The sequence below is a fragment of the Lithobates pipiens genome, unplaced genomic scaffold (genome assembly GCF_037356315.1).
Source record: "Lithobates pipiens isolate NorthernLeopardFrog02 unplaced genomic scaffold, aLitPip1_a1.2 Scaffold_1, whole genome shotgun sequence".
Lineage (NCBI taxonomy): Eukaryota > Metazoa > Chordata > Amphibia > Anura > Ranidae > Lithobates > Lithobates pipiens.
Genome location: NW_027507685.1, coordinates 96,589,985 through 96,616,168, shown reverse-complemented (window position 1 = coordinate 96,616,168; position 26,184 = coordinate 96,589,985). Strand labels below are relative to the sequence as shown.

The 26,184-nt window shown below is 46.4% G+C and overlaps 1 protein-coding gene across 1 annotated transcript; it reads left to right on the top strand.

Moving 5' to 3' along the window:
* The first annotated feature begins 11,909 nt into the window (after nt 1-11,909).
* On the top strand, nt 11,910-23,085 carry LOC143952815 (uncharacterized). Its single transcript, XM_077465205.1, has 4 exons — nt 11,910-17,734; nt 20,364-20,481; nt 22,598-22,695; nt 22,793-23,085. The coding sequence occupies exon 1, from the start codon at nt 12,238-12,240 to the stop codon at nt 13,789-13,791; it is 1,554 nt and encodes a 517-aa protein (XP_077321331.1). The 5' UTR covers nt 11,910-12,237; the 3' UTR covers nt 13,792-17,734; nt 20,364-20,481; nt 22,598-22,695; nt 22,793-23,085.
* The last annotated feature ends 3,099 nt before the right edge of the window (nt 23,086-26,184 follow it).

Genomic DNA, 26,184 nt, shown 5'->3' with positions numbered 1-26,184 from the left:
TCCGAATTGAGCGGGAGCACCGGTAAGAGCGGCGGGAGGCGGCGGGAGGGGGGGCGTCCCCTCCCGCTCCTCCGGCACAACAGCCGAGCGGCTTTTATGGCTGGAAAGCCGATCGCCCGCTGTGAAAAACGGTACCGGAATGATGCCTGCAGGTGCGGGCATCATCCCGGTATAACCCCCGGAAGCCGAGTACGCACATCTGCATATGCTCGGCAGGAAGGGGTTATTAAATAAGTGTGATTTGACTGTACTTCTGTCTCAATCTGATTCATGGTTTCTGACACACAGTTAGTGCCAGGAACTCAGAGCAGTCAGAATTATTCTGGGCAAAGAAAGTTTTCGCTAGACCTGGGCACCAGGCAGTAAAGTTAGATCATGTGCCCCACGTGCCATGGTCTAGCAACAGCTATGCAGTGTAGCGCTAGGGTTCCTAATATTTTTATAATTACAGACCCACAATGGATTGCCAAAATTTCCCCATACCACCTCCGCTAGACTGTGAAAATCATCACCTTCAGTTTTATTAGGAACCTGTATGACTTTAAAGATGTCAATGGCTTGGTATTGCTTTATATTACGTACATCTAGGAAATGAACAGCTAAAAGAAAATCATAACCATTTTATAATATTTATTTATATAAAAATGTCAAACCAAGTACACAAGCTAGATACACCTATTGAGATTTTTTGCTGTTTTTGTACAATTTAGCCATGGAATAAAGATACTTCTAGAGTAGAGAATTCTATACTTTGAAATCAGATTTAATAATAAGGAGCATCCTGTTTCCATTTCCATTTTATAGAGATAAAGTCCCATACCCCATCTTTTGGTCCCTGTACCCTCAAGAGGTATGGATTATGAAGCCCTCGTTATAGGGAGTGCAAAACAGCCAGAGATGGTCTAAGTCGAGATCGCCCAACATAAACTCAGCGAATATAATGTTGCTACAACCAAGAGCTGAGTGAAAGACTGTCAGGATGGAATCAGTGGATTATGATATCTGTCCATGGAAAGCCTATACATGCTTACACAGGAAGGGAAATGGTTGCCAACTTGCTCTCCATCTGTTGTAGGCCTGCCCGCCTCCCCGGCTGAGCTGAGTGGACCCGCCCGAGCCATAACACTTGCCCTCAACTTATTTCCACTCGCCTAATGCGAGCAGGTGAGTGGAAACTTTGAGGGCTGGCCAAGGTATCTGGACACAAGGCAACTTGTCTTCTTGGGGGGGGGGGGGGTATCAGCAATGTATTAATCTTAGAAGATTGCCTTTTAAAGGACAGCAGCCCACCTCTTTAATTGAGGTGCAGCCTGGGGGAGTAGTGACCTGGCCCAAAGCTCAGTGGGGTGAGAAAAGAGCACAAGTTCAGAATTTATCTAAAAAGGCGTTAGGAGGACAGCTGAGCTCTACTCCATATCCTCTCAATATAAACACATAGGGGGCTCATTTATCAAAACTAGAGCAGCCAAAATCTAGAGCAGTTGTGCATGGCAACCAATCAGCTTCTATCTTTCATTTCAAAGCTTAACTGAACAAGCTAAAGTTATAATCTGACTAGTCACCATGCACAGCTGCTTAAGATTTTGGCTGCTCCAGTTTTGCTCAATTTCCCCCCAAGGTGACTTTGGGAAGATGTGGGAATGGTGTACCTTTTGTATATACATGGAACACAAAGTTCAAGCAGAAGTACTTCTGCATCAAAAAAAAGGCCACTACTGCCATCCTAATGAACACCATTTCCATGAACTTGCAACAGACAATCAAAGTAAAATAGATGTTCAGATGCATCAAATACAACAACCACAATGGAAACTGTTATTAAATTCTGAGATAAATTATGCAAAATGTTCATGTAGCGGAGGAGACCAAAAAAAAATCCCAAGAAATTCTTTAAGAATGTAAACAGTAAAAAAGGGAGGATAGACCATATTGGCCCCATAAAGAATGAGGAAGGACATCTGGTTACAAAGGATGGGGAGATGGCAAAGGTATTGAATTTATTCTTCTCCTCAGTCTTCACAAGGGAATAGGGGGGCTTCAGTAACCAAAACTGCAGTGTTTATCCTCATGACACATCACAGGAAGCACCTCCATGGTTAACAGAGGACAGAATTAAAATTAGACTTGGGAAACTTAACATTAATAAATCACTGGGACCAGATGATTTGCACATGAGGGTACTTAGGGAACTCAGTCAAGTAATTGCCAGACCATTGTTCCTAATTTTTACTGACAGTCTACTGTCTGGGAATTACAGACCAGTTAGCCTAATATCAATAGTATGTAAACTCTTGGGGGGGATGATAAGGGACTATATTCAAGATTTTAGTAATGATAACGGTATCATTAGCAGTAATCAGCATGGATTTATGACAAATTGTTCTTGCCAAACCAATTGTTAGGACCTGGGCTTGAACCTGGGACCTCTGGTGTGTCTGGTAGTGACTCTGCTTGCTGAGCCACCTGGAATCCTGGACAGCTCCTTGGACAGCTTCTTGGACAGCTTCTTGGACAGCTTCTTGGACAGCTCCTTGGACAATTCCTGAATGATCTTGTCTTGAATCTTGTTTGCCTTGAACCTTGAACCCTTTGCTCCTCCCATGAACTTCTTGATTTAAGCCATGTCTCTTCACTTCCTGGTTGCCAGAATATTGTGCCTTCACCAGCCAATATCTTGCTCCTGTCTCTCCTGCTGCCGACCGTATCCTCGCTATCATTCGTTACTGACATTTGGCTTGTTCCTGGACTACGTTTCTGCTGAATCCCAACCTGCAACTATTTGTTACCGACTTTTGGCTTGTTTCTCAACTACGCTTCTGCTTGATCCCTACCTGCTATATCCTCTACCAGACCCCGGCTTGCTCACCTCCTGGTGGGGCTATCCTGAGGACCGCGACCTGGCACTAACGCGCAGCAAAGCCCATCTCCACCTTCGGGAGCTGTGGTGAATACCGGTTAGTGCTTAGACCCCCCACCTCAGGTGAACCCGTGTCATCAGCCAGGGTGACCTGTGTGAATACCTGCTCTGCTGCTATAGCTACTGGCCTCTGAAGCTGACTCCAGACCATGACTGAATATTCTGGCCAAAAACATGGAGGCTGTTGTAGCAGCTGCCGTGGCTCCTCTCAGGGTTCAAATTGCTGAGTTGCAGACATTTGGTGTTAACTATCAGGAAAAATTTTCTGAGTTACAAATCGAAGTGAAAGGTCTACAAGAGGAAATCCTTGATCTACATAAACAATTGCAGGATTTTCATGCCCAAGATACTGCTGCCATAGATACTAATGCACGAATGCCCATACCACTCAAGTTTAGCAGAGATCGCCGCCATTATAGAGGGTTCCTTAATCAATGTCATATATACTTTCAGATGCAACCTGCTGCATTCACTTCTGACAGGAAAAAGGTGCTGTTTATTATCAACCTCCTGACTGAGGAAGCCTTAGCCTGGGCCTCCCCTTATGTGGAGAAAGATGATGTCATCCTGGATAATTTTGATTCTTTTGTGACTGCGATGAACCAAGTTTTCGATGATCCTAACCGCTGTGCTACTGCTGAGGCAAAATTGCACAATTTACGGCAGGGAAGACGCTCTGTTGCAGAGTACACAACTAAATTCCGACGTTGGATCTCAGATACCAATTGGAATCCAGCAGCACAAAAGAGTCAGTTCCGTCAAGGACTCTCGGAACCAGTAAAAGATGAGCTTGCCAGAGTAGAAAGTCCTGATGACCTCAAAGCTTTTATTAAATTATGTATTCCAATTGATCAGAGACTTACTGAAAGGAGAGACTGGCAGTGGTGGAATTATAGGGGTCGCCAAGATCGCCATGGTGACCGGGCCCCTTGCTGCAGGGGGCCCTCAGGCCCCCTGTACTCTTCCGTAGGAGGGGAGGCTGAGAGGAGCTCCTCTATCATCAGCCGAACTGAAATCGGCACTGTGCGGGAGCTCCTCACATTAGGGTAAAGTGTGTGCTCTTTGTCTCCCCCTACAGTGCAGTACCCGGCAGGAAGAGCCAAGGTACTGTAAATGTCTGCCGTTTTTTTTTTTTATAAGACTAGCTACTGCATTTGTGTTTATATGTGTGTGTGTGTGAGCATGCTTGTATGTGCGTGTGTGAGCATGCTTGAATGAATGAATGAATGAAATACTTATATAGCGCACAATGCGAACTGAATCGCCTCTAGGCTTGTATGTGCGTGTGTGAGCATGTATGTCTGTGTGTGTGCGCATGTATGTGAGTGTGCATGTATGTATGTATGTGAATGTGCATGTGTTTCTCAGTGGCGGTGCATCCAAAAGGGTGCACAGGTGCCACCCCCTCTCTCCAGCCACACCCTCTATGACCAATGGATAGATTCATGCATAGCATAGCATGAATCTATCCATAGCCACCACTGGCACCCCCATATTTAGGTGTCTGGTCCCTTTTGGGGTGTCGGGCGCCTGAATTACGGGGGTGTTTTTGCAGCACCTGATTAGAGCCATGGGCTCTAATAGGCTTCAAAATAGGTGAACTGCGAGCGCCATGCTTGACGCTCACAGTCTACCCAGGTGTGTTAGAAAAGTGAATTAATATTCACTTTCCTAACACTGAACTGCCTCTCCACCAATCAGGTGTGCGGGTCTGTTACCCATCACCTGATTGGCTGAAAAGATAGGCGCAGCTATTGGACGCCTATCAGGAGGAGAGGACAGGGGATGAGGATGGCAGGAGATGCATGGAGGACCCCGCTCATGGCCGTTACCCGCTGCCCCACCCAGACAGGGTAAGTGGCGGGCAGACAGTGAGCGGGTGGTGGGAATTCACAGTGGCAGCATTTGATGGGCACACCAACAGCATTTGATGTGCACAGTGGCGGCATTTGATGGCATTTGATGGGCACAGTGGCAGCATTTGTTGGGTACACTGGCAGCATTTGATGATGGGCACAGCGGTAGCATTTGATGATGGGCACAGCGGCAGAGTTTGATGGGCACAGTGGCAGAGTTTTATGGGCACAGCGGTGACATTTGATGGTACAGTGGTGGCGCTTGATGGTACAGTGGTGGCGTTTGATGGGCACAGTGGCTTTAATTGATGTTTTTTAAATCGGTTCCTTTATATGCGGCCACCCACTTGGGACTGGGCTCTGGTGTTCCACCATTGGGCTCGGAGAAAAGAGCCCTGTCCGGAGGTCGGGGGGGGGGGGGGGGCCCTCCAAGGTTTCCTGCATCAGGGCCCTGAAGGTTCTAGTTACACCACTGGAGACTGGGAATCCTAGGCAGTAATGGTGGCGTGCGTTTTTCTACTACTCAGTATCCTCCTAAAGCCGCGTACACACGGGCGGACTGTCTGGCCAACTTAGTCCGTCAGACAATCCGACGGACAGTCCGTCATACTTTCGAATGAACGGACTTGACCACACACACCACTTTTTGAGCGGACTAATACGGCGTACTAAGTCCGCCATACTATCCGCCCTACTTTTGAAATGAACGGACTCGCCCACACACGCGGAGGAAAGTCCGCTCATTTCGAGCGGGTATCCAGGTAGGCGGGGCCCGCGAAGGAGACATCGCTGGCCCCGCCGCCTGGTATGGACTTAAAGGGGAACCCCAACGCCGAAAAAAATCGGCGTGGGGGTCCCCCCCAAGTCCACAACAGACCCTTGTCCGAGCACGCTACCCGGCCGGCCAGGAAAGGGGGGCGAGCGAGCGCCCCCCCTCCTAAACCGTACCAGGCCGCGTGCCCTCAACATGGGGGGGTGCCTTGGGGAAGGGGGGGCCGCGCGGCCCCCCCACCCCAAAGCACCTTGTCCCCATGTTGATGGGGACAAGGGCCTCTTCCCGACAACCCTGGCCGTTGGTTGTCGGGGTCTGCGGGCGGGGGGCTTATCGGAATCCGGGAGCCCCCTTTAATAAGGGGGCCCCCGGATACCGGCCCCCCACCCTATGTGAATGAGTATGGGGTACAATGTACCCCTACCCATTCACCTGTAAAATAAAAGTACCAAAAAAAACACAACACACGAGATAAAATACTTTATTGCACAGCTCCGGGGGTCTTCTGTCTTCGGGGGTCTTCTCGCCGGACTCCTCCGCTATCTTCTTGTAGCTCTTTTGCTAGCGGAGGAGTCCGGCTTTCTTCCTCGCCGCCGGCCTCTTCTCCCGACTTCGGGGGTCTTGTCCCCCTCTTCGGGTTCTTCTGCCGCCGCCGTGTGTTGTGTTTTTTTGGTACTTTTATTTTACAGGTGAATGGGTAGGGGTACATTGTACCCCATACTCATTCACATAGGGTGGGGGGCCGGTATCCGGGGGCCCCCTTATTAAAGGGGGCTCCCGGATTCCGATAAGCCCCCCGCCCGCAGACCCCGACAACCAACGGCCAGGGTTGTCGGGAAGAGGCCCTTGTCCTCATCAACATGGGGACAAGGTGCTTTGGGGTGGGGGGGCCGCGCGGCCCCCCCTTCCCCAAGGCACCCCCCATGTTGAGGGCACGTGGCCTGGTACGGCTCAGGAGGGGAGGCGCTCGCTCGCCCCCCTTTCCTGGCCGGCCGGGTAGCGTGCTCGGACAAGGGTCTGTTGTGGACTTGGGGGGGACCCCCACGCCGATTTTTATTTGGCGTTAGGGTTCCCCTTTTAAGTCCATACCAGGCGGTGGGGCCAGCGACGTCTCCTTCGCGGGCCCCACCTACCTGGATACCCGCTCGAAATGAGCGGACTTTTCTCCGGGCGGGACACTGGCGGATTGTCTGCCGAAATGCGAGTACGACGGACAGTATTTCGAACATTCCGAAATACTTAGTCCGCCGTACTGCACGCTGAAAAAGTCAGCTGAAGCCCACACACGAGCGGACTGTCCGCTGAAATGTGTTTCGGCGGACTAAGTAGGCCATACAGTCCGCCCGTGTGTACGCGGCATAAGGGTCCAAGAGTTTTTCCTGATTCTGACACTCCTGAACCTATGCAGGTGGATGCTATTAAAAGATCTATTACTACTCAGGAGAAAGAAAGACGACGTTCAGAAAACTTATGTCTTTATTGTGGAGACTCTGGACATTACGCAGTTAATTGTCCCAATAATTTTAAAAGAACAATTGCAGCAACGGATGTTACAGTATCTGAACAAATAAACTCAATTTCTCAGTCCATCTCTCCTTTGATTCAGGAAACAAATAAAGTTAATTCTTTATCAACTCATTTTGTCATCCCTATAAAGCTTATTGTTGAAAGCAATGAAATACCTTGCTCTGCTATGCTGGACTCAGGGGCTGGGGGAAATTTCATCGACATAGAATTTGCCCAAAGTAATAACATTCAAATAACAAATAAACTCGCCCCAATTGATATGGAAACTGTGGATGGCTCACCTTTATCTTCAGGCCCTGTTACCCACGAGACAATCCCACTTAAACTCCTAATTGAAACTGACCATCAGGAGACTATCAGCTTTGAGCTGATTACATCACCCAAGTTCCCTATTATCCTGGGCATTCTTTGGTTCTCTATCCATAATCCCTCCATCAACTGGGAGACACGTTCTTTAAGATTTACATCTGACCATTGCAAGAAACATTGCAAAGAATCTTATCAAATAAGCCCTCCACCAACCCAAGATTTACAAGCAGTTTTGGCAACTATCCAGTCATACGACAAGCTACCTCCACAATATCTTGAGTTTCGGGACGTTTGTGATAAAAAGAACGCAGATCAGCTGCCTCCTCATCGCTCTTATGATTGTCCCATTGAATTGCTTCCAGGGACAGAAATACCATTTGGTCGCCTTTATTCTTTATCAGAACCTGAACTGAAAGTGCTCAGGGAGTGGATTAATGAGAATCTTGAGAAGGGTTTTATCAGACACACAACCTCCCCTGCTGGCGCAGCCTTATTCTTCGTGACAAAAAAGGACTCCACCCTACGTCCGTGTATTGACTACCGAGATTTAAATAGGATCACAATTAAGAATCGCTATCCACTCCCACTGATTCCAGAAATGCTCGAGAGACTCTGCTCTGCCAAGCTCTTTACCAAATTAGATTTACGGGGGGCATACAACCTTGTCCACATTCGTCCCGGAGATGAATGAAAAACTGCTTTCAGAACCAGATATGGACATTTTGAGTCTTTGGTCATGCCCTTCGGGCTTTGCAATGCTCCTGCAACTTTTCAACATTTTATTAATGATGCTTTTCGAGATTTGCTTGATCAGTTTGTAATAGCATATTTGGATGACATTATCATTTTCTCTGATACTTTGGAAGAACACCGCAAGCATGTCCGTATTGTCTTCGAGAGATTAAGGCGGAATCAACTTTACATCAAACTAGAGAAATGCGAGTTTGAACAAACTCAGATCCAGTTCTTGGGATACATAATCTCTTCTGAAGGGGTTAGCATGGATCCTGATAAGATCAAAGCTGTGGTGGATTGGCCTGTCCCTAAAAATGTTAAAGAGATACAGCGATTTGTTGGATTTGCCAACTTTTACAGAAGATTTATAAGGAATTTCTCTAGGGTAATTGCTCCAATTGCACAGTTGACAAAGAAAGGGGTGCCCTTTTTGTGGTCACCTGAGGCACAGACTGCCTTTAGTAAACTGAAAACTCTCTTCACGTCTGCACCAATACTAGTACATCCAGATCCAGAACTACCTTTCATCGTAGAAGTTGATGCTTCTAATTCTGCTGTGGGAGCTATCCTTTCTCAGCGAATGGGAGAAAAAATGCAGCTTCATCTTTGTGCTTATTTCTCTCGACTGATGTCTTCAGCAGAGATGAATTATGACATTGGAACAAGGAGCTGCTGGCAATTAAAGAAACATTTTCTGAGTGGAGGCATCTGCTGGAAGGAGCTAAGCACCCTGTAACCGTTCTCACCGATCATAAAAATTTAGAATTTATTAGGTCTGCTAAAAGGTTGTCATCTAGACAAGCACGTTGGACCCTTTTCTTTTCCAGGTTTAATTTTGTTATTTCATACCGCCCTGGGTCAAGGAATGGTAAGGCTGATGCCCTATCACCGATGTTGTCTGGACCTCTCCAGGAAAGCACCTCTGAATGTACAATCCTGCCTCAAAAGAACTTTCTAGGGGCCATGAGTTCGAAGACATTTCTTAATCTTCTCAAGGAGGGGTATGAGAATGACCCACTTCTTAATAATCCTCCTAAGGACATTAACCTCTAGTACAACAATGGTTTTTGGACTCAAGTGCATTGCCTCTATGTACCTGAATCAGTTCGGGTAGAAGCCCTCAGGTTGGTACACGACTCTAAACTTGCTGGTCATTTTGGGGCTTCTAAGACAGAAGAACTCTTATCACGTTCCTTTTGGTGGCCTGGGTACAAGAAAGATGTAAAGAGTTATGTGGCTTCATGTCTAACCTGTGCTCGCAATAAGACACCTCGATTTTCTCCTCTGGGGTTACTTCTACCACTGCCTGTTCCATCAAGACCATGGGGGTCAATTTTTATGGACTTTGTGGTTGACCTTCCTCTTTCAAAAGGGATGACCACCATTCTGGTAGTCGTTGACCGTCTCACTAAGATGGCTCATTTTATTCCAGTTAAAGGAGTACCCTCCGCCGAACATACTGCTGAGGTAATGGTTAGAAGTTTTTAAACTTCATGGAATTCCTGATGATGTGGTGTCTGACAGAGGGGTACAGTTTACCTCAAAATTTTGGAGAAGTTTTTGCTACGCTTTAGGTGTAACAGTTAATCTATCCTCGGCTTTTCATCCGCAGTCTAATGGTCAGACTGAGAGGACCAATCAAACTCTGGAGCAATACCTTCGATGTTTCGTGAGTTATCTTCAGGATCACTGGGTGGACTACCTTCCAATGGCAGAGTTTGCTTATAATAACTCTAAACATAGCTCCACTTCCCAAAGCCCATTTTTCTTAAACACCGGGTATCATCCAGTTTTTATTCCTGATCTCCCCATCTCAACTTCAATTCCTGCTGTTACCAACAGACTAACTTCATTACATGAGATCCAGGAGAAATTGACTGATACATTGAAGGAGGCGCAGGAATATTACAAGAAGGCTGCTGACAGACATCGTAGGTCCAGTCCCACTTTTCAAGTAGGTGAGAAAGTTTGGTTATCTACCAAAAATTTAAAAGTTCAAGTTCCATGAGCTAAGTTGGGTCAAAAGTTTATGGGACCTTTTGAGATTTCTGCTCAAATCAACCCGGTCACTTTTCGCCTAAAACTTCCTGATAATATGAAGATTGACCCTGTGTTTCATATATCGCTACTCAAACCATTTCATGAAAATACTTTTTCTGGAAGAATTCATCCTCCTCCTCCACCTGTTGAGGTACAGGGTGAAGAAGAATTTGTGGTGGGAAAAATTCTTGACTCCAGGAACAAATTGCAATATTTGGTTCAATGGGAAGGATATGGGCCAGAAGAAAATTCTTGGGAGCCTGAAAAGAATGTTCATGCCCCTAGATTAACAAGGGAATTCACCAGTGGTTTCCTCAGAAACCTGGCCTTAAGACATCCAGAGGACATCCTGGAAGGAGGGGAGTACTGTTAGGACCTGGGACCTCTGGTGTGTCTGGCAGTGACTCTGCTTGCTGAGCCACCTGGAATGCTGGACAGCTACTTGGACAGCTCCTTGGACAATTCCTGAATGATCTTGTCTTGAATCTTGTTTGCCTTGAACCTTGAATCCTTTGCTCCTCCCATGAACTTCCTGATTTAAGCCATGTCTCTTTACTTCCTGGTTGCCAGAATATTGTGCCTTCACCAGCTAATATCTTGCTCCTGTCTCTCCTGCTGCCGACCGTATCCTCGCTATCATTCGTTAACGACATTTGGCTTGTTCCTGGACTACGCTTCTGCTGAATCCCAACCTGCAACTATTTGTTACCGACTTTTGGCTTGTTTCTCAACTATGCTTCTGCTTGATCCCTACCTGCTATATCCGCTACCAGACCCCGGCTTGCTCACCTCCTGGTGGGGCTATCCTGAGGACCGCGACCTGGCACTAACAGGCAGCAAAGCCCATCTCCACCTTCGGGAGCTCTGGTGAATACCGGTTAGTGCTTAGACCCCGCACCTCAGGTGAACCCGTGTCATCAGCCAGGGTGACCTGTGTGAATACCTGCTCTGCTGCTATAGCTACTGGCCTCTGAGCCTGACTCCAGACCATGACACCAATCTATTAACCTTCTATGAGGAGGTGAGTTGCTATCTAGATAAAGGAAGGCCCGTAGACGTGGTGTATCTGGATTTTGCAAAAGCATTTGACACAGTTCCCCATAAATGTTTACTGTACACAATAAGGTCCGTTGGCATGGACCACAAATGAATGGTGTGGGCAACTACATGGCAAATGAGGTTCAATGTAGAAAAATGTAAAATGCATTTGGGTGGCAAAAATATGAATGCAATCTATACACTGGGGGGAGCACCTCTGGGGGAATCTAGGATGGAAAAGGACCTGGGGGTCCTAGTAGATGATGGCATGCAATGCCAAGCTGCTGCTAACAAAGAAAACAGAATATCGGCATGCATAAAAATGGGGATTAATTCCAGAGATAAAACGATAATTCTTCCACTCTACAAGACTCTGGTCTGTTCGCACCTGGAGTATGCTCTCCAGTTCTGGGCACCAGTCCTCAGGAAGGATGTGCTGGAAATGGAGCGAGTACAAAGAAGGGCAACAAAGCTAATAAAGGGTCTGGAGGATATTAGTTATGAGGAAAGGTTGCGAGCACTGAACTTATTCTCTCTGGAGAAGAGGCGCTTGAGAGGGGATATGATTATAACAAATACCATACTGGGGACTAGGCTTGTGCAATTCGTTTCGTAACGAATTGAAATTCGTCCGAATTTAGCCATTTTCAGACATTCGGAAGCATTCGAATTTCCAAACAAAGCAATTACGAATAAAACCGAATCCGAACTAAATTATCATAAATGGCGAATGCCTTCGGCATAATTCGTTAATGCGTTAACGCGGCAACAGCAAGTCGACTTGTGATCGTAATCGCATAACGAATAATTAAATTATATTCAAATCGATTCATTTATTCCCTAGTGAGCTACTAACAATTCAAAAGAAATTGATTCATCAGAATGTCCGATAAATTTAACGAATAGTGAAATGAAATCATTTATTATACAAAACCACGAGTCGACTTGGTGTTGCATTAGTCCGCGTTAACGCATCATTCGCTATTTGAGATAATTTTTTTCGGATTCGGTTTTATTCGTAATTGCTTTGAACGGAAATTCAAATGCATCCGAATGTCCGAAAGTTGCAAAATTCAGACGAATTCGAATACATCCGAATGCATCCGAATTCGTTATTCCGGATATTAGTGAATTACAGTTTTTTAAGCCAATCGGTTGATTCCTTGGGGGCTGGATTACTGGCATGGAGTAATTTACAAAAAATTACTGTCAAGATGGATTCAAGCTCTCAACATGAGGTTCCTCCTCCTGGTACCAGCAGCAGCAGTGACACAGCAACAACAACCACTACCAGCACCTGTGAGTTTGTACCACCATTGTCTGTGTCATGTATGTCAGCATCTGTATTGCTAGGCCCAGACAGTCATACTTCCACCAGTACACAACGTTCCAGTAGGCGTGTTAGGTCTCACAAGAGTACCTTTTCAAAGGATAAGCAAATGAAGCAGCAGAAGCAGCTTGCCTGTCCTGTTTCAGTGCCTCAGCCAAAGTGTTCAGGCAGATCTAGCAGCTGCAAAAGGCCTAGCTCTGATAGTGCTATGCTAAGGCCACCCTCCAAACAGAAAAGGTCAGAGAGGGAAACTGTTGGTTCAAAATCCCCTACTAGCAGGGCTGAAAGGTCCTGCTCTGAGACTAGGAAGCAGTCGGCATCTATTGCATGTCGTCGCCTTTTTCAGGATCTTCCCCCAAGAACAACCTGCACAATAACTACTAGTGCCAGTTGTGTCACCACCACCTCTGCTATGCGCACTTTGAGAAATGTGGTGACACCAAGTCTTTTTTACAGGAAAGGCCTGACACTACCAGCTACACAGGCTTTTGATTCTAAGCATCAATTTAAGCAGCCTAAAAGTGAAATATTTGAATATGAGCAAGACATTTTGTGCGCTCATAGTTCCACCACCACCACTATTGCTACTCCCATTGGCACCACCATCACCACTGAAAAAATTACATCTACAGGTCATAGAAGTAATGAGGGAGATTTTTTAGTCACATTTCCCATTAGCCACCCGAGAGAAGAGGGAGTTCAGCCGGTCCCCCCAACATCTGATGTTGATAAATCCTCCTTCGCAAACATGGAAGATTCAGATTATACCTTACCTTTTAATCTTGATCAGGAACTAAATATTTATGAGCCAGAATATTCTCCTTCCCATATTAAATTTGATTCGCCACTGTTGTATTCCCCTGAAAGAACGGCACCAGTGGCACCTGCCTCTCCTGTTCCAGTTGAGTCTCCCATAAACATTAGAGCCGCCAGCACAACTGTTAATCATCAAGTAACCTCCTTCACTATCCCTGACATGAGGCCACCTCCCATTTTATCACAAAAACACTGCAGCATAGCAGAGTGCACAGGTCAGGCTACAACCAAAATTAAGCAAGTTGCTCTAGCATCTGCGGCTGAAGAGGAAATTCTCTCTAAAAAATCTTCACCACACAGTGGCAGCACCCGTCGTTCTAAAATTTGGCAACATTTTGTGACAGTTGGTGATGGCCGCACAGCTACATGTAAAATATGCAGCAGAGAAGTCAGCCGTGGGAGACTGTTGGGTCATCTCACGAAAGCTGGGATGAAGCAACACATGTTATAGGAAAAAAAGAAAAAAGGTCTCCCCTATAGTGGGGGTTTTTGGCAACAGTATGTCTATAATATGGTAAAAAAACATGTATATGCGAGTAGAATTACTACAAACACAAAAAATCGGGCAAACTTGTTATTTCGTAATATTTATTAAGTAAAAAAGAGGATATAAATGACTAACTCAATAATTGAACTCCACTTGGCAATAAAAACATAACATAAAGACAACATAGATTATGTCACATAAACACTGTACACCTGTATATACAATGCAGAAATGACACTGACGCGTTTCGACCCTCGCAGGGGTCTTCTTCAGAGAATTTGTCTATCGTGGAAGAAAAAGACAACTATAAATAGATATATGAAAAAAGGAATTGTTCATCATAATATACTAAGAACAATTTGCTGTAAGCAATATATACATCTATCATCACAATGTTGTATAATTACCAATTAATGTGCATCACACGCCATAAAAAGTATGGTCCACAGTGGGGATCCTCATTAGAAAGCACATGTAGCCCAAAACATTCTACTCCTGCCCTGCATAGGTGCACCGAAGAACACACACTAGACCCTTGTCGCTGGAGTCCACCCCAGAAAGGGGGGGTAGAAGAGGGGAAGAAGGGAGTCCAGGGGTGTGGCTTGGCTTGCTTAGCCACCATAGGCCAGTGGTGCTGAGGGAAGAAATGGGTGTGGCTCCCCCATCTACCACCACTATTACCAGCAGCAGTGTCAAAGTCACAGCCACTTCTGGAGCTACAGGTCATAAAATGATAAACAAATCCATACAGCCCACTATAGAACATTTTGGAGGGGTACATTACTGGGGTATGTCAAAACAGCAGTCCCGTAAACTTACACGCCTCATTGGACAACTTATAGCTGTTGGGGGGGCTTCTTTCAGTTTTGTGGAAGGGGAGCCCTTCAAGCAGCTGATGCAGGCTGTGACACCACAATACCAGGTCCCTTCACGCACCACATTCAGTAGAACTATAGTGCCCTCGCTGCACCGGTCATGTGTTGGGGTTTTGAAGGATTTGCTGGGGAAGGCTGCTGGCCAATCAGTTCACTTTACAACTGATTTATGGAGTGCTACAAGTGGCCAGCATGCCTTCCTGTCCTTGACTGCCCATTGGTGGCAGCCCAATGAGTCGCAAGATATACAACCACCACCACAAACAATTGCAAGGTCAAGAAAAAACTCAAGTGCTGTGGCTGCTGCCACAGTGCACAAGACAGGATTGCACGCCTTCCTCCTCCATGCTGAGGTGATGGATCAGCAGCACACATCACAGAATATTCTAAATGCACTTCAGAAAATTATAGGGAGGTGGCTAGGGGGACAGGCAGGCACTAATGTCAAAATGGGATTTGTTGTCAGTGATGGCGGAGCTAACATGACAAAGGCTATCCGTGATGGAAGATTTGTTGGTGTGCGCTGCTGTGCACACATCCTGCATCTAGTCATTAGGTCTGCTCTTGATGATAACACTAACAGTGGAAGGTTAGCAGCACTTTTAGAGTCGTGCCTCAAAATTGCTGGTCACTTTCACCGTAGTGTGAAGGATAGCCACCTTCTCAGGCAGGAACAGAGAAAGGCAGGCCTCGTGGAGCACTGCCTCAAACAGGATGTTGGAACGAGGTGGAACTCCACCTTACATATGCTAGAGCGTATACTTGAGCAACAGAGGGCAATTCACGCAATGGCATGTGAACATTTTATTGGTATTGCCAGACCACTAGGCAGGGAGGACTGGGTCATGATTGACCAAGTTGTCACAGTGCTCAGGCCTTTTGAGGATGTCACTGACAATTTAAGCCAAGAGAGTGCTAGCCTGGCACAAGGGGTTCCCCTCTTTGCACACCTTTCAAATAAAATGGATTCCTTCCTTTCCAATAGGGAACGATTGCCTGGTGGCAATATACTTGCTGAAGTTAATGCCCTTCTGAGGAGGCTGAAGGAGCAACTCAGTTGGCGCATAAAAGAGCTCATCGACTCTCACCCCGAGTTCATGTTGGCCACAATTTGTGACCCAAGAATAAAAGGCAAGATAGCACTCTGCAGAAATACTCTCACCACCTGGAGGGATAGATTGATAGAGAGGATACGTGAGGAGGAAAGGAAAATGGGAATACAGATAGAGGAGGGAGAAGAAGAGGAGCTGGAGATGTCTGATGATACTCTGTTAGCTGGTACTAGCAGCACTGCTGCCAGTGCTCGCTCCACCAGAGCATCAGCTTTTTGGGCTGAGGCACTTAACAGTTTTGTGGGACCCACTGAACAGCCCCCTAGAAAAGAAAAAACTGCTGCTGACATAGTTAGGGCTTACCTAGCGGAACCTCCTTTGCCCCCCAGTACAGATCCCTTGAGTTTGTGGGATGAGAAGAAGGATGTGTGGCCTGCTTTGTCCTCGGTAGCCCAGGAGCTTCTTTCCTGTCCCTCAACCACGTTCCAGAGTGAGCGGGTGTTATCTGTAACAGGAAATATATTATGCCCTCAGCGCTCACAATTGATGCCTCAGCTCTTAGAGCAAATGGCTTTTTTAAAAATCAACCTGCCAAAGCTTGGTTACCCTGCTCTTGACTTTGATGCTGAATAAAAAAATAATGCTCATCCACGATATCATAATCCCCTAAGGCCCTCATTCCATGGCAAATCATTTCCGTGAGGGCTTAAATGTCAGATATGGTAGTTACTCCATGTCTGACCCTATAACATCCTATCAAATTTAATGAACATCTGAGATGGTCAGGTTGAAAACAAAGTTCCATTTGGTTTGTGATGATTTGGCATGGAATGATCCCCTACTAAGTCCCACCTCATACCTCCTGCCATGCTATTTTACTGCCCAAGGTTTTAGCTCCTGATCTGGTATTATAAATTAAAAGTTAGTTGTCCTTTTGAGACAACTATGTCATTTAGTAGCATAATAAATAAATGGGACAGCTGTATCATTTGTACATTTAAATTAAAACTTTAAACCATTCAGTTTGTGAAACTTTCCTGCTGCAATAGTCCTGCTATTTCCATTCCACCTGCCTTCTTCTCAAATCTCGAATACCTAGGACACTGGAATACAAATGCATTCCCTTTAAGTTCGGTATAAGCAGCACCATGAAGGTGAAAGGCAAACCGTTTGTCAGTGCGACTGCGCACATGGTCATGCAATATATCAGGAAAGCACACAGACCACGCATGAGTGCAAAAAGCACCTTGGAGGATTGCCTCCTGTCAGGGTTTCACTACCTGGACAGGTGTCAAAACTGTCTCAAGCTGCTGTATTTATGTACTTATAAGAAATAATGTTATACAATTATTCCAGTCCTTTTCATAATTTAAACAGTGCACTTTAAACACAATACCATTGGATTTTATCCTAGTTAGTAGTTAGTTAAACCATTATTTGTATTTTTTAAGTTAAATCTGTTGTTTTGGTTGTTTTGTTATGCAGCTTGCCAGCAAGGCTGCTTGCTTATACTTGTAGTACTGGTGGTGGAAATAATGGTGATACTGAGTCTGCTGCTAATATACATACAGACACAGGAAAATGAAGGCCTACAATGGTACTATGATTCTCCTATACTCCCACCACCAAAATGTTTTGTTTTTTTAACCCTCTGATGGCACCTACATGGTGGCAAGGAGATTTTGCTGCTAATATATCTCGTCCACCAAGATATTCATGTAATCTCCAGGCCACAGTGTTGGCAACATGGCACTTGTAAGTTGGCACTCTGGAAAGTCATCATAATAATTGCGTTGCCGTGAGTCAGAAATAGGTGAGTACCTGCTCATCTGCCCACTTACTTCCCTATCCATCATTGATTTCCATTCATGTATGTAACTCTTGTTTTATTTGCCAATTTAGTGAAAGTACCACTGGAATGAGTGGATGAGTGGATGAGGCTTCATCATGACAGACACATACAAGTCAAAAACTTCACAGGTATGTATTAACCATACACATCTTTTAGGATGTATGAATAATGGCAAACTTGTATGTAGGGATGCACGATAGCAGTATTGGATATGAATCATTTTTTATCTGTGCTTGTCGTCAGTACCAAAGACCATTCAGGTGCATCCAGGCGCTGTTAGAGAGCGTGATGCCGGCTTCACAGCTTATCCCGGATTCTTGATTGGCAGGGAAGCCAGCACCAAGCTCCCTCGTGGCACCTGGATGCAGGTAATGGTATTTGGTATTGACGAGTACAGATAAAAGATTACTCGTATCCAACACCGGTATCCATAAGTGGAGGGAATCTCAAGTGATGCATGTTCCTTTCAAACATAAAATAAAGACAGCTTTTCACGACTAATACTATTTCCATTTCTGTTACTGCAACTTTGAACTACAACATATAATGATGCGGAAAAAGAAAGAGAATACTAAGGTCAGCGAGGCAGTATAATACCTAGCTAAACCTAAATGAAGTTGTTGGTGACAACTGGCAAAGATGTTCTTTTAACTGTTTACGTTGATTACCATGTGTGATAGAATGTGAGTTTTTATTAAGCAACCAGCTATGTAATAAAGTGTACAATGTCACATAATAATCAATATATAAGCACTAAAGTATGCTTTTATTAGGCAAAAATAATTTGCACAAACAAACGTAGAAAAAAAAACATGTATATTAACACGTATACATATATACAACTATTAAAATAAAGGTGAGCTGAGCTGCCTTGGGTCCTGGAACAGAGGAAGAACTAGCCCTCAGATTTCCGAAGGAGAGGGTTCTCTGCTGCTCTGAGTACTAGCAGACGAGCTCCCAGGCAATGGAGCATTGTGCCTGGAAATTGCTTCCATCAAAGAGAGTCTCAAATGCTCCATTGCCTGGTTCTGCTGTTGGTTTACTCGGACCAACATAATCTCCATATGGTCAGTCTGTTGCCTGGCTGCAAGTTGAATGCTCCGGGTTAACCTCCTGATGTCCCGTGACATCCTTCTATTGTCACTTGCCAGACTCTGAAGTTCTCTGAGGAGCCTCTGATGCACTGCATTGGGGACAGTTGCTGATCCAGGTGGTACAGCAGTAGATGGCAGTGCCATCTGGGTACGTGGCTGCTCCTGTAGAGGCACACCAGGGGCAGCATCAGATGGTGGCAGGATACGGGAAACATGGCCCATGGCCTCCTCTGGCCATGGGGAGAAGACAGGAGTCTGGGAAATCACAGGGGTCAGCTCTGGCTCATTCTGGAGCTCAATGCCCTCGCAAATAGGGACAGGTGAGCAAGGCAGGCTGCATTGCGCTCTCCCCTCTGAATGGTCTTGTTGATCTGAAATAGACGAGCTAGCCAATGTTGATGATAGCATTCAAAGAAATAGATTTCTAGACATTAGAATAAAAATATTTATTTTACTTTTTATTTTTTATTTTGACCCTGTCCTTTAAAAAATAAATACATTTTGTGTCACATATATTCCTATTACAAGGAATGTAAACATCTCATGTAATAGAAAAAAAGAATGACAGGTCCTCTTTAATGTAAAATCTGGGGTCAAAAAGACCTCAGATCTCATATTTACACTAAGATGTAATAAAAAATATATATAAAAAGAATTGTCATATCCCCCCCCCCCCCCCAAAAAAAAAAGCCCTTTAAGACTGGAGGGCAGAAGTGGACCTGATCGTCTCCACTGCTACTGGTAAGCGGCAGAGGCGACTGGAGCGTGGTGGGCCTCTCATGCCCCTGATAAAAGTGAACTCGAGGCGAGTCCGCCGCAGTGACCACTTTTATCTGAAAGAGGACTGCCCACTGAAGAAGATACCAGCCATAACAATGGTGGCCCTCTTCAAACAGCCGACGTATAACTGCGGCGTGTGGTCCTTCCTTAAGTTGTTAAGGGAACAGGTTTGGTTTTTTTAGGTTAACAAATGCTTTAAAGAAACATATGTTTGTTTTTCTTTTCATTATATAGCAAATATTTTATTTTTGCTACTCTTTTTTAAGTTCCACCCTAGTTACTGGTGGCCGATTGTATTGGTGGTCGGATACTAAGATCAGATGCATTTCCAAATATTGTAGTAATAGAATAAACAATTATAGGTTACAATACAAACAGTGGGGTCTATTTACTAAAAGAAAATACACTTTCCACTACAAGTGCACTGTAGATCTGAGGGGGACATGCAAGGAAAATAAAAAAACAGAATGTTTGCTTGTACACGATTGGATGATAAAATCAGCAGAGCTCCACCTCATTTCAGAGTTTCTCCTCAGATTTACAGCTGCTGCACTTCTAGGGAGGACATCCCCTCCGGCTGTTTGTAATAACAGACAAGCGGCTGCTTAGCCATATCGGTTGTTAAAAAACGGTACCGGGTGATGTCTGCCGCTGCAGGTATCACCCCAGTACAACACCTTGAAGCACTATATTGGTAAGTTTGTCAACGATAATGATTATTACAAAAAAGTGGCCACCAATAATCGGCCAACCCCTAGTTTGAGGTGTGTGTGTATGAACTTGGATGGATGGTTGTTAAATAGCTTTTTATGTGTTTTATAATGCTTGTTTGTAAAGTGTGGATGATGATGGTGCCTCGTGTCCTGTTTCTTTATATTGGCAGCTTGCGTATTCTACTTACGTTGAGGAGTAATGTGCCGCTGCTTCCTGACAGAAGCTGAAGCTGGAGGGTCCGGGATATGGCTCACGCTTTCTGTTAAAGATAGAATAAAAGAGTTAAGGTAACCACTTCTGGACCAAGCCTACTTCTGTCAGTTATTGTTTACAATTTAAAATCATTATTTTTTGCTAGAAAATTACTGAGAACCACAAACATGATATATATATATATATATATATATATATATATATATATATATATATATATATATATATATATATATATATATATATATATATAATGTATGTGTGTGTATTTGCACAGCGGCCTTTCAAAAGCAATTTTTGGGGAAAAATTTACAGAATTAAAAAAAAAGATTTACAGTAAATTTATTTAGCCCAATTTTTTTGGGATATTGTGATAGACGATGTTACTCAAAGTAAATATATATCGAACATGTTATGGTTTAAAATTGCAAACGCTCTTGGAATGGCAAGAAACTACGGTACTTAGAAAATCACTATAGATGAGCATGGGATTTTTGTTTTACGATTACCAGTTTAGAGTTACAGAAGAGATCTTTTGCTATAATTATTTCTCTCAATGTGAGGATCGCGGTGATACCTCACAAGTGTGATTTGAGCACCATTATGGACACTTTCAAATAATTTATTTTGTTCTTATTTGTTTTGTTTTTCCAGTTTTACTTAAAAAAAAATCCCAATCCCCAAATCCCTCCTTTGCATGTACAAGTATTCAAAAAGCAAAAATCTGCATATTTGAATACTGTGGATTTTTTCATATCGGTGCCATTCGCAGCTATGTAAACGAGTACGTAACTTCTGAGTTACTACATTGGAGACTCGATTGAAGCCGATTCTGGCTTTGTTTGCGACTCTGGCATGCCGGCTGACGTGCCTGCTGGACGCTCCGGACTGGAGACCCGGGCGAAGTGGTGGAAAGCGGCAGGCGGGGGGCTTGTCGTATCCTCTCCCACTCCTTATGATGACAGCTGAGCAGCTTCAGAGCCGCATCGGTTGTTATCATAGCAAAGCCAACCACCAGATCTTAAAAGAGGTACCGGGGTGACGGCTGCAGTTGCTTATCACCCCGGTACAACCACTTCCTCAAAGCGCTGTACAGATACATTATTTTGCGTGAAGTGGTATGCTACAGGACTTATTTGGGCTTTATTATTTTTTATTCCCTTGCACAGTGTGCCATTTATTGGCTGAGAACAATCAGCTAATCTCTCAGCCAGAGAATGGACGGCAGAGGATTGTCACCCGGCTTCGGCAGCACAGCAGAAGCCAGATGTCATAAATCTGACTTCATAACAAAAAAGGATCCTTGCAAGTCCCAGATAAGAGGACAAATCATTGCTAAATTGTGCTTTGACAGCCCCTCCTCTTTTATTTCTCAATCCCATTCTTACATCAGTTTCCTCAGTCCCCTGGCATATCACAATCCCCCTTCACATCACAGTTTACAGTAGTGTTCTGAACCTCCGTTCACAATGGTATCTCAATCTTCTCCGCCACCTTCATAGCACCTCCCCACAGCTTTGTCCATTGCCCTCCTTCACATGCCCCCTGCAACTCTGGCTCCCTTCACATTACACAGCCCCCTGCAACTCTGGGCCCCTTCACATTACACAGCCCCCTGCAACTCTGGGCCCCTTCACATTACACAGCACCCTGCATCTCTGGGCCCCTTCACATTACACAGCACCCTGCACCTCTGGACCCCTTCACATTACACAGCACCCTGCATCTCTGGGCCCCTTCACATTACACAGCACCCTGCATCTCTGCCAGTTTCCCATCTTAACCTCCCAGCTCTGCCCCTGTCAGAATACAGCCTCCACAGCTCTGCCCCTTGCTACCTTATTTGGTCTCACAGAGTTGGAGACACAGTGGGAGACACAGCAGCACTGAATAGTGGGTAGGAGCGGGAGGTGCTGGCCTAGCAACCAATCACCTGCTGGTTATTTTGGAAAGTTATCTTCAAACGCTCCGTTCTTGCCCAATATTCAGAGCTGCTGTGTCTCCCGCTGTTTCTCTGGCTCGGTGTGCAGAACGGCACATAAATGGCTGGACTGTGGCGGTCTGGATGGCACAGTGTCTTGGTATGCATTTAGCCCACAGTCCGCCATTTAGTGATGTCTGCTTTAAATGTTAAATAGATGTTTGTTATTATGTTTATTTATTATTATGTTTGCTTTGTGTTTATGTTAGGTACTCACCACTGCCAGAATATTGAGGGCAGGAACTTGGAGCTGATCCTTCCACAGATGACGTTGCTCGATCTGCAAAACATGAATGTAACGTAAAACGTAAGTCTTACATGCATAGTCATAAAAAAAAAAATTGTGAGCTGGAAACAACATATAACTGCAATATATAATGATATATTTTTATTTTACTCACCAGATCTCTGATGCTCGGCTGGACCCTTTCTGCTGACTCCAGGGACATCCTCATCTGCAAGCAGGCCATCTCTCAGCTCCGCCTCCCACTGTCTGAAGACCACAGCCTTTCCTCCAGTAGACTGGGCCAGAAGATGCTTCTCTATCTTTTTATTAACTGACGCCCGACAATCATAAAACCTGCAAATGAAAAAAATAAGATACAGTATAGTTAATACACGTTACAACAATATTATTTTTATTTTACATGTTACTTTTCTGTGTCTGTGCCAAATAAATATTTGTGTTACGTTCAAATCAGTTTATTGACTATATATTGACTATATTGTGTATTTTTCACATATATGTGGTGTGTTCTAAGAGTGATATAATATTTGAATAATTACCTGTGCCTGACACCAGAGGTGGCCCTGGGAACCTTGGAGACTGCATTCACTGAGTCCCGGACTCATTCCCAGGCTGCTCTCTTCGCCGACGTTGAGACATTTAGGCTGAAGAGTCTCAGTTTGTCTTTGTTCACTGCAGCAACCAATGCAGAATTCTCCTCTGGGGTAAATACGGGCCCCCTTGATCTTCTCTGTCTCTTGGTTCGCTGGTGATGCTGCAGGTCGGCGTCAGAAATCTCTTCTGATGTAGGGGTGGACACTTGCCTCTTTTTTTGGACATGCACCCGCTCCACTCCACCTCCATGGGCATGCTCTCTTCTATGCCTTGGCTCCACTCCACGCCTCCGTTCACCTCCACTCTTCCTCTTCCTCTCCTCTCCTCCAATCCTCCTCTCCCCTCCCTGCCTCCTCTCCCCTCTACGCTTCCTTTTCTCTACTCTCCCCTCCACACCTCCTCTCCTCTTCTCTCCTCAACCCCCCACTGATCCTCCTCTCCCCTCCATGCCTCTCCTCCACTACACTCTTCCTCTCCCCTGAGTCCCCTCCACTCCTCCACTTCCCTCCACGCCCCCCCTCCCCTACACTCCTCCTCTCCCCTCCATGCCTCTCCTCCACTACACTCCTCCACACCCAGGGCCGGTGCTACCACTAGGCGGACTAGGCAACCGCCTAGGGAGCACTGCCGCCTAGGGCGCCCGGCCGCTGGTTAGTCTATTCCTCTCCTACACTTTCCACAGAGCTTGCAAGTATCCACCAGGCAGCCACTCTGACATGTGTCAAGCAGCAGCACCAACCCCCGCCTCCCCCTGCGCAGCTCTCCACTCTGACATTGTGTCCAACAAACACCCTGCCCCCCCCCCCCCTCCCCGTAGAGCGCTCCCCCGCCCTGACGTGTGTCCGGCAATCATTGATTCCCCCCTCTCTGCTCTGACATCATGATGTCACATCAGATGAGCTACACACTTCTCTCAAGCCTCGTCCCTCCTGTGTGCTCCGTCTGTGAAGGGGAGGTGGGCGGGAAGATTAAAAACAAGCAGCCGAGCCAACAGCCACACTGAGAAACTGCTGCATGAACCAGTGAGCCCCCGGGGAACATTCCAAGTGAGAGATCACTTTCACTGACCAATGCCTGCTCCCTTCTCTCTCTCTCTCTCTCTCTCTCTCTGACCCCCTCCCCCCTCTCTCTCTCTGACCCCCCTCTCTCTTCTCTCTCTCTGACCCCCACCCCCCTCTCTCTCTCTCTGACCCCCCCTCTCCCTTCTCTCTCTGACCCCCTCCCCCCCTCTCTCTCTCTGACCCCCTCTCTCTGACCTCTGTCACCCCTCTCTTTCTCTCTATCTCTCTCTCTGACCCCCCTCTCTCTCTGACCTCTGTCACCCCTCTTTCTCTCTATCTCTCTCTGACCCCCCCCTCTCTTTCTCTGACCCCCCCTCTCCCTTCTCTCTCTCTCTCTCTGACCCCCCCTCTCTCTGACCTCTGTCACCCCTCTCTTTCCCTCTCTCTCTCTCTCTCTGACCCCCCCTCTCTGACCTCCTGTCACCCCTCTCTTTCTCTCTATCTCTCTCTCTCTGACCCCCCCTCTCTCTGACCTCTGTCACCCCTCTTTCTCTCTATCTCTCTCTGATGCCCCCCCTCTCTCTCTCTCTGATGCCCCCTCTCTCTCTCTCTCTCTGATGCCCCCCTCTCTCTCTCTCTCTGATGCCCCCCTCTCTCTCTCTGATGCCCCTCTCTCTCTGATGCCCCCCTCTCTCTCTCTCTCTGATGCCCCCCTCTCTCTCTCTGATGCCCCCCTCTCTCTGATGCCCCCTCTCTCTCTCTCTGATGCCCTCCCCTCTCTCTCTCTGATGCCCCCTCTCTCTCTCTCTGATGCTCCCCCTCTCTCTCTCTGATGCCCCCCTCTCTCTCTCTGATGCCCCCCTCTCTCTCTCTGATGCCCCCTCTCTCTCTCTCTCTGATGCCCCCCTCTCTCTCTCTCTCTCTCTCTCTGATGCCCCCCCCTCTCTCTCTCTGATGCCCCCTCTCTCTCTCTCTCTCTGATGCCCCCCCTCTCTCTCTCTCTGATGCCCCCCCCTCTCTCTCTCTCTGATGCCCCCCCTCTCTCTGATGCCCCCTCTCTCTCTCTCTGATGCCCCCCCTCTCTCTCTGATGCCCCCCCTCTCTCTCTCTCTGATGCCCCCTCTCTCTCTCTCTGATGCCCCCTCTCTCTCTCTCTCTCTGATGCCCCCCCTCTCTCTCTGATGCCCCCCCTCTCTCTCTCTCTCTCTCTCTGATGCCCCCTCTCTCTCTCTCTGATGCCCCCTCTCTCTCTCTCTGATGCCCCCTCTCTCTCTCTCTGATGCCCCCCCTCTCTCTCTCTGATGCCCCCCTCTCTCTCTCTGATGCCCCCCCTCTCTCTCGCTCTCTGATGCCCCCCTCTCTCTCTCTCTGATGTCCTCTCTCTCTCTCTCCCTGACCTCTGTCACCCCCTGTCTCTCTCCCTGACCTCTCTCTGACCCCCATCTCTCTCTCTGACCCCCCTTTTCTCTATCTCCCTGTTCTCTGTCACCCCATGTCTCTGACCCCCTCTCTCTCTCTGATGCCCCCTCTCTCTCTCTTTGATGCCCCCTCTCTCTCTCTTTGATGCCCCCTCTCTCTCTCTTTGATGCCCCCTCTCTCTCTCTTTGATGCCCCCTCTCTCTCTCTCTCTGATGGCCCCCCTTTCTCTCTCTCTCTGATGCCCTCTCTCTCTCTCTCTCTCTCTCTGATGCCCCCTCTCTCTCTCTCTCTCTCTCTCTCTGATGCCCCCCTCTCTCTCTCTCTGATGCCCCCCTCTCTCTCTCTCTCTGATGCCCCCCTCTCTCTCTGATGCCCCCCTCTCTCTCTCTCTGATGCCCCCCTGTCTCTCTCTCTGACCCCCCTTTTCTCTATCTCTCTGTCACCCCATGTCTCTCTCTCTGACCCCTCTCTCTCTCTCTCTCTGACCCCTCTCTCTCTCTCTCTGACCCCTCTCTCTCTCTCTGACCTCTCTCTC

What these genes read in the sequence shown, in the direction of transcription:
- LOC143952815 (XM_077465205.1), top strand. Translation starts at nt 12,238, where the DNA reads ATGCATCCGAATGTCCGAAAGTTGCAAAATTCAGACGAATTCGAATAC.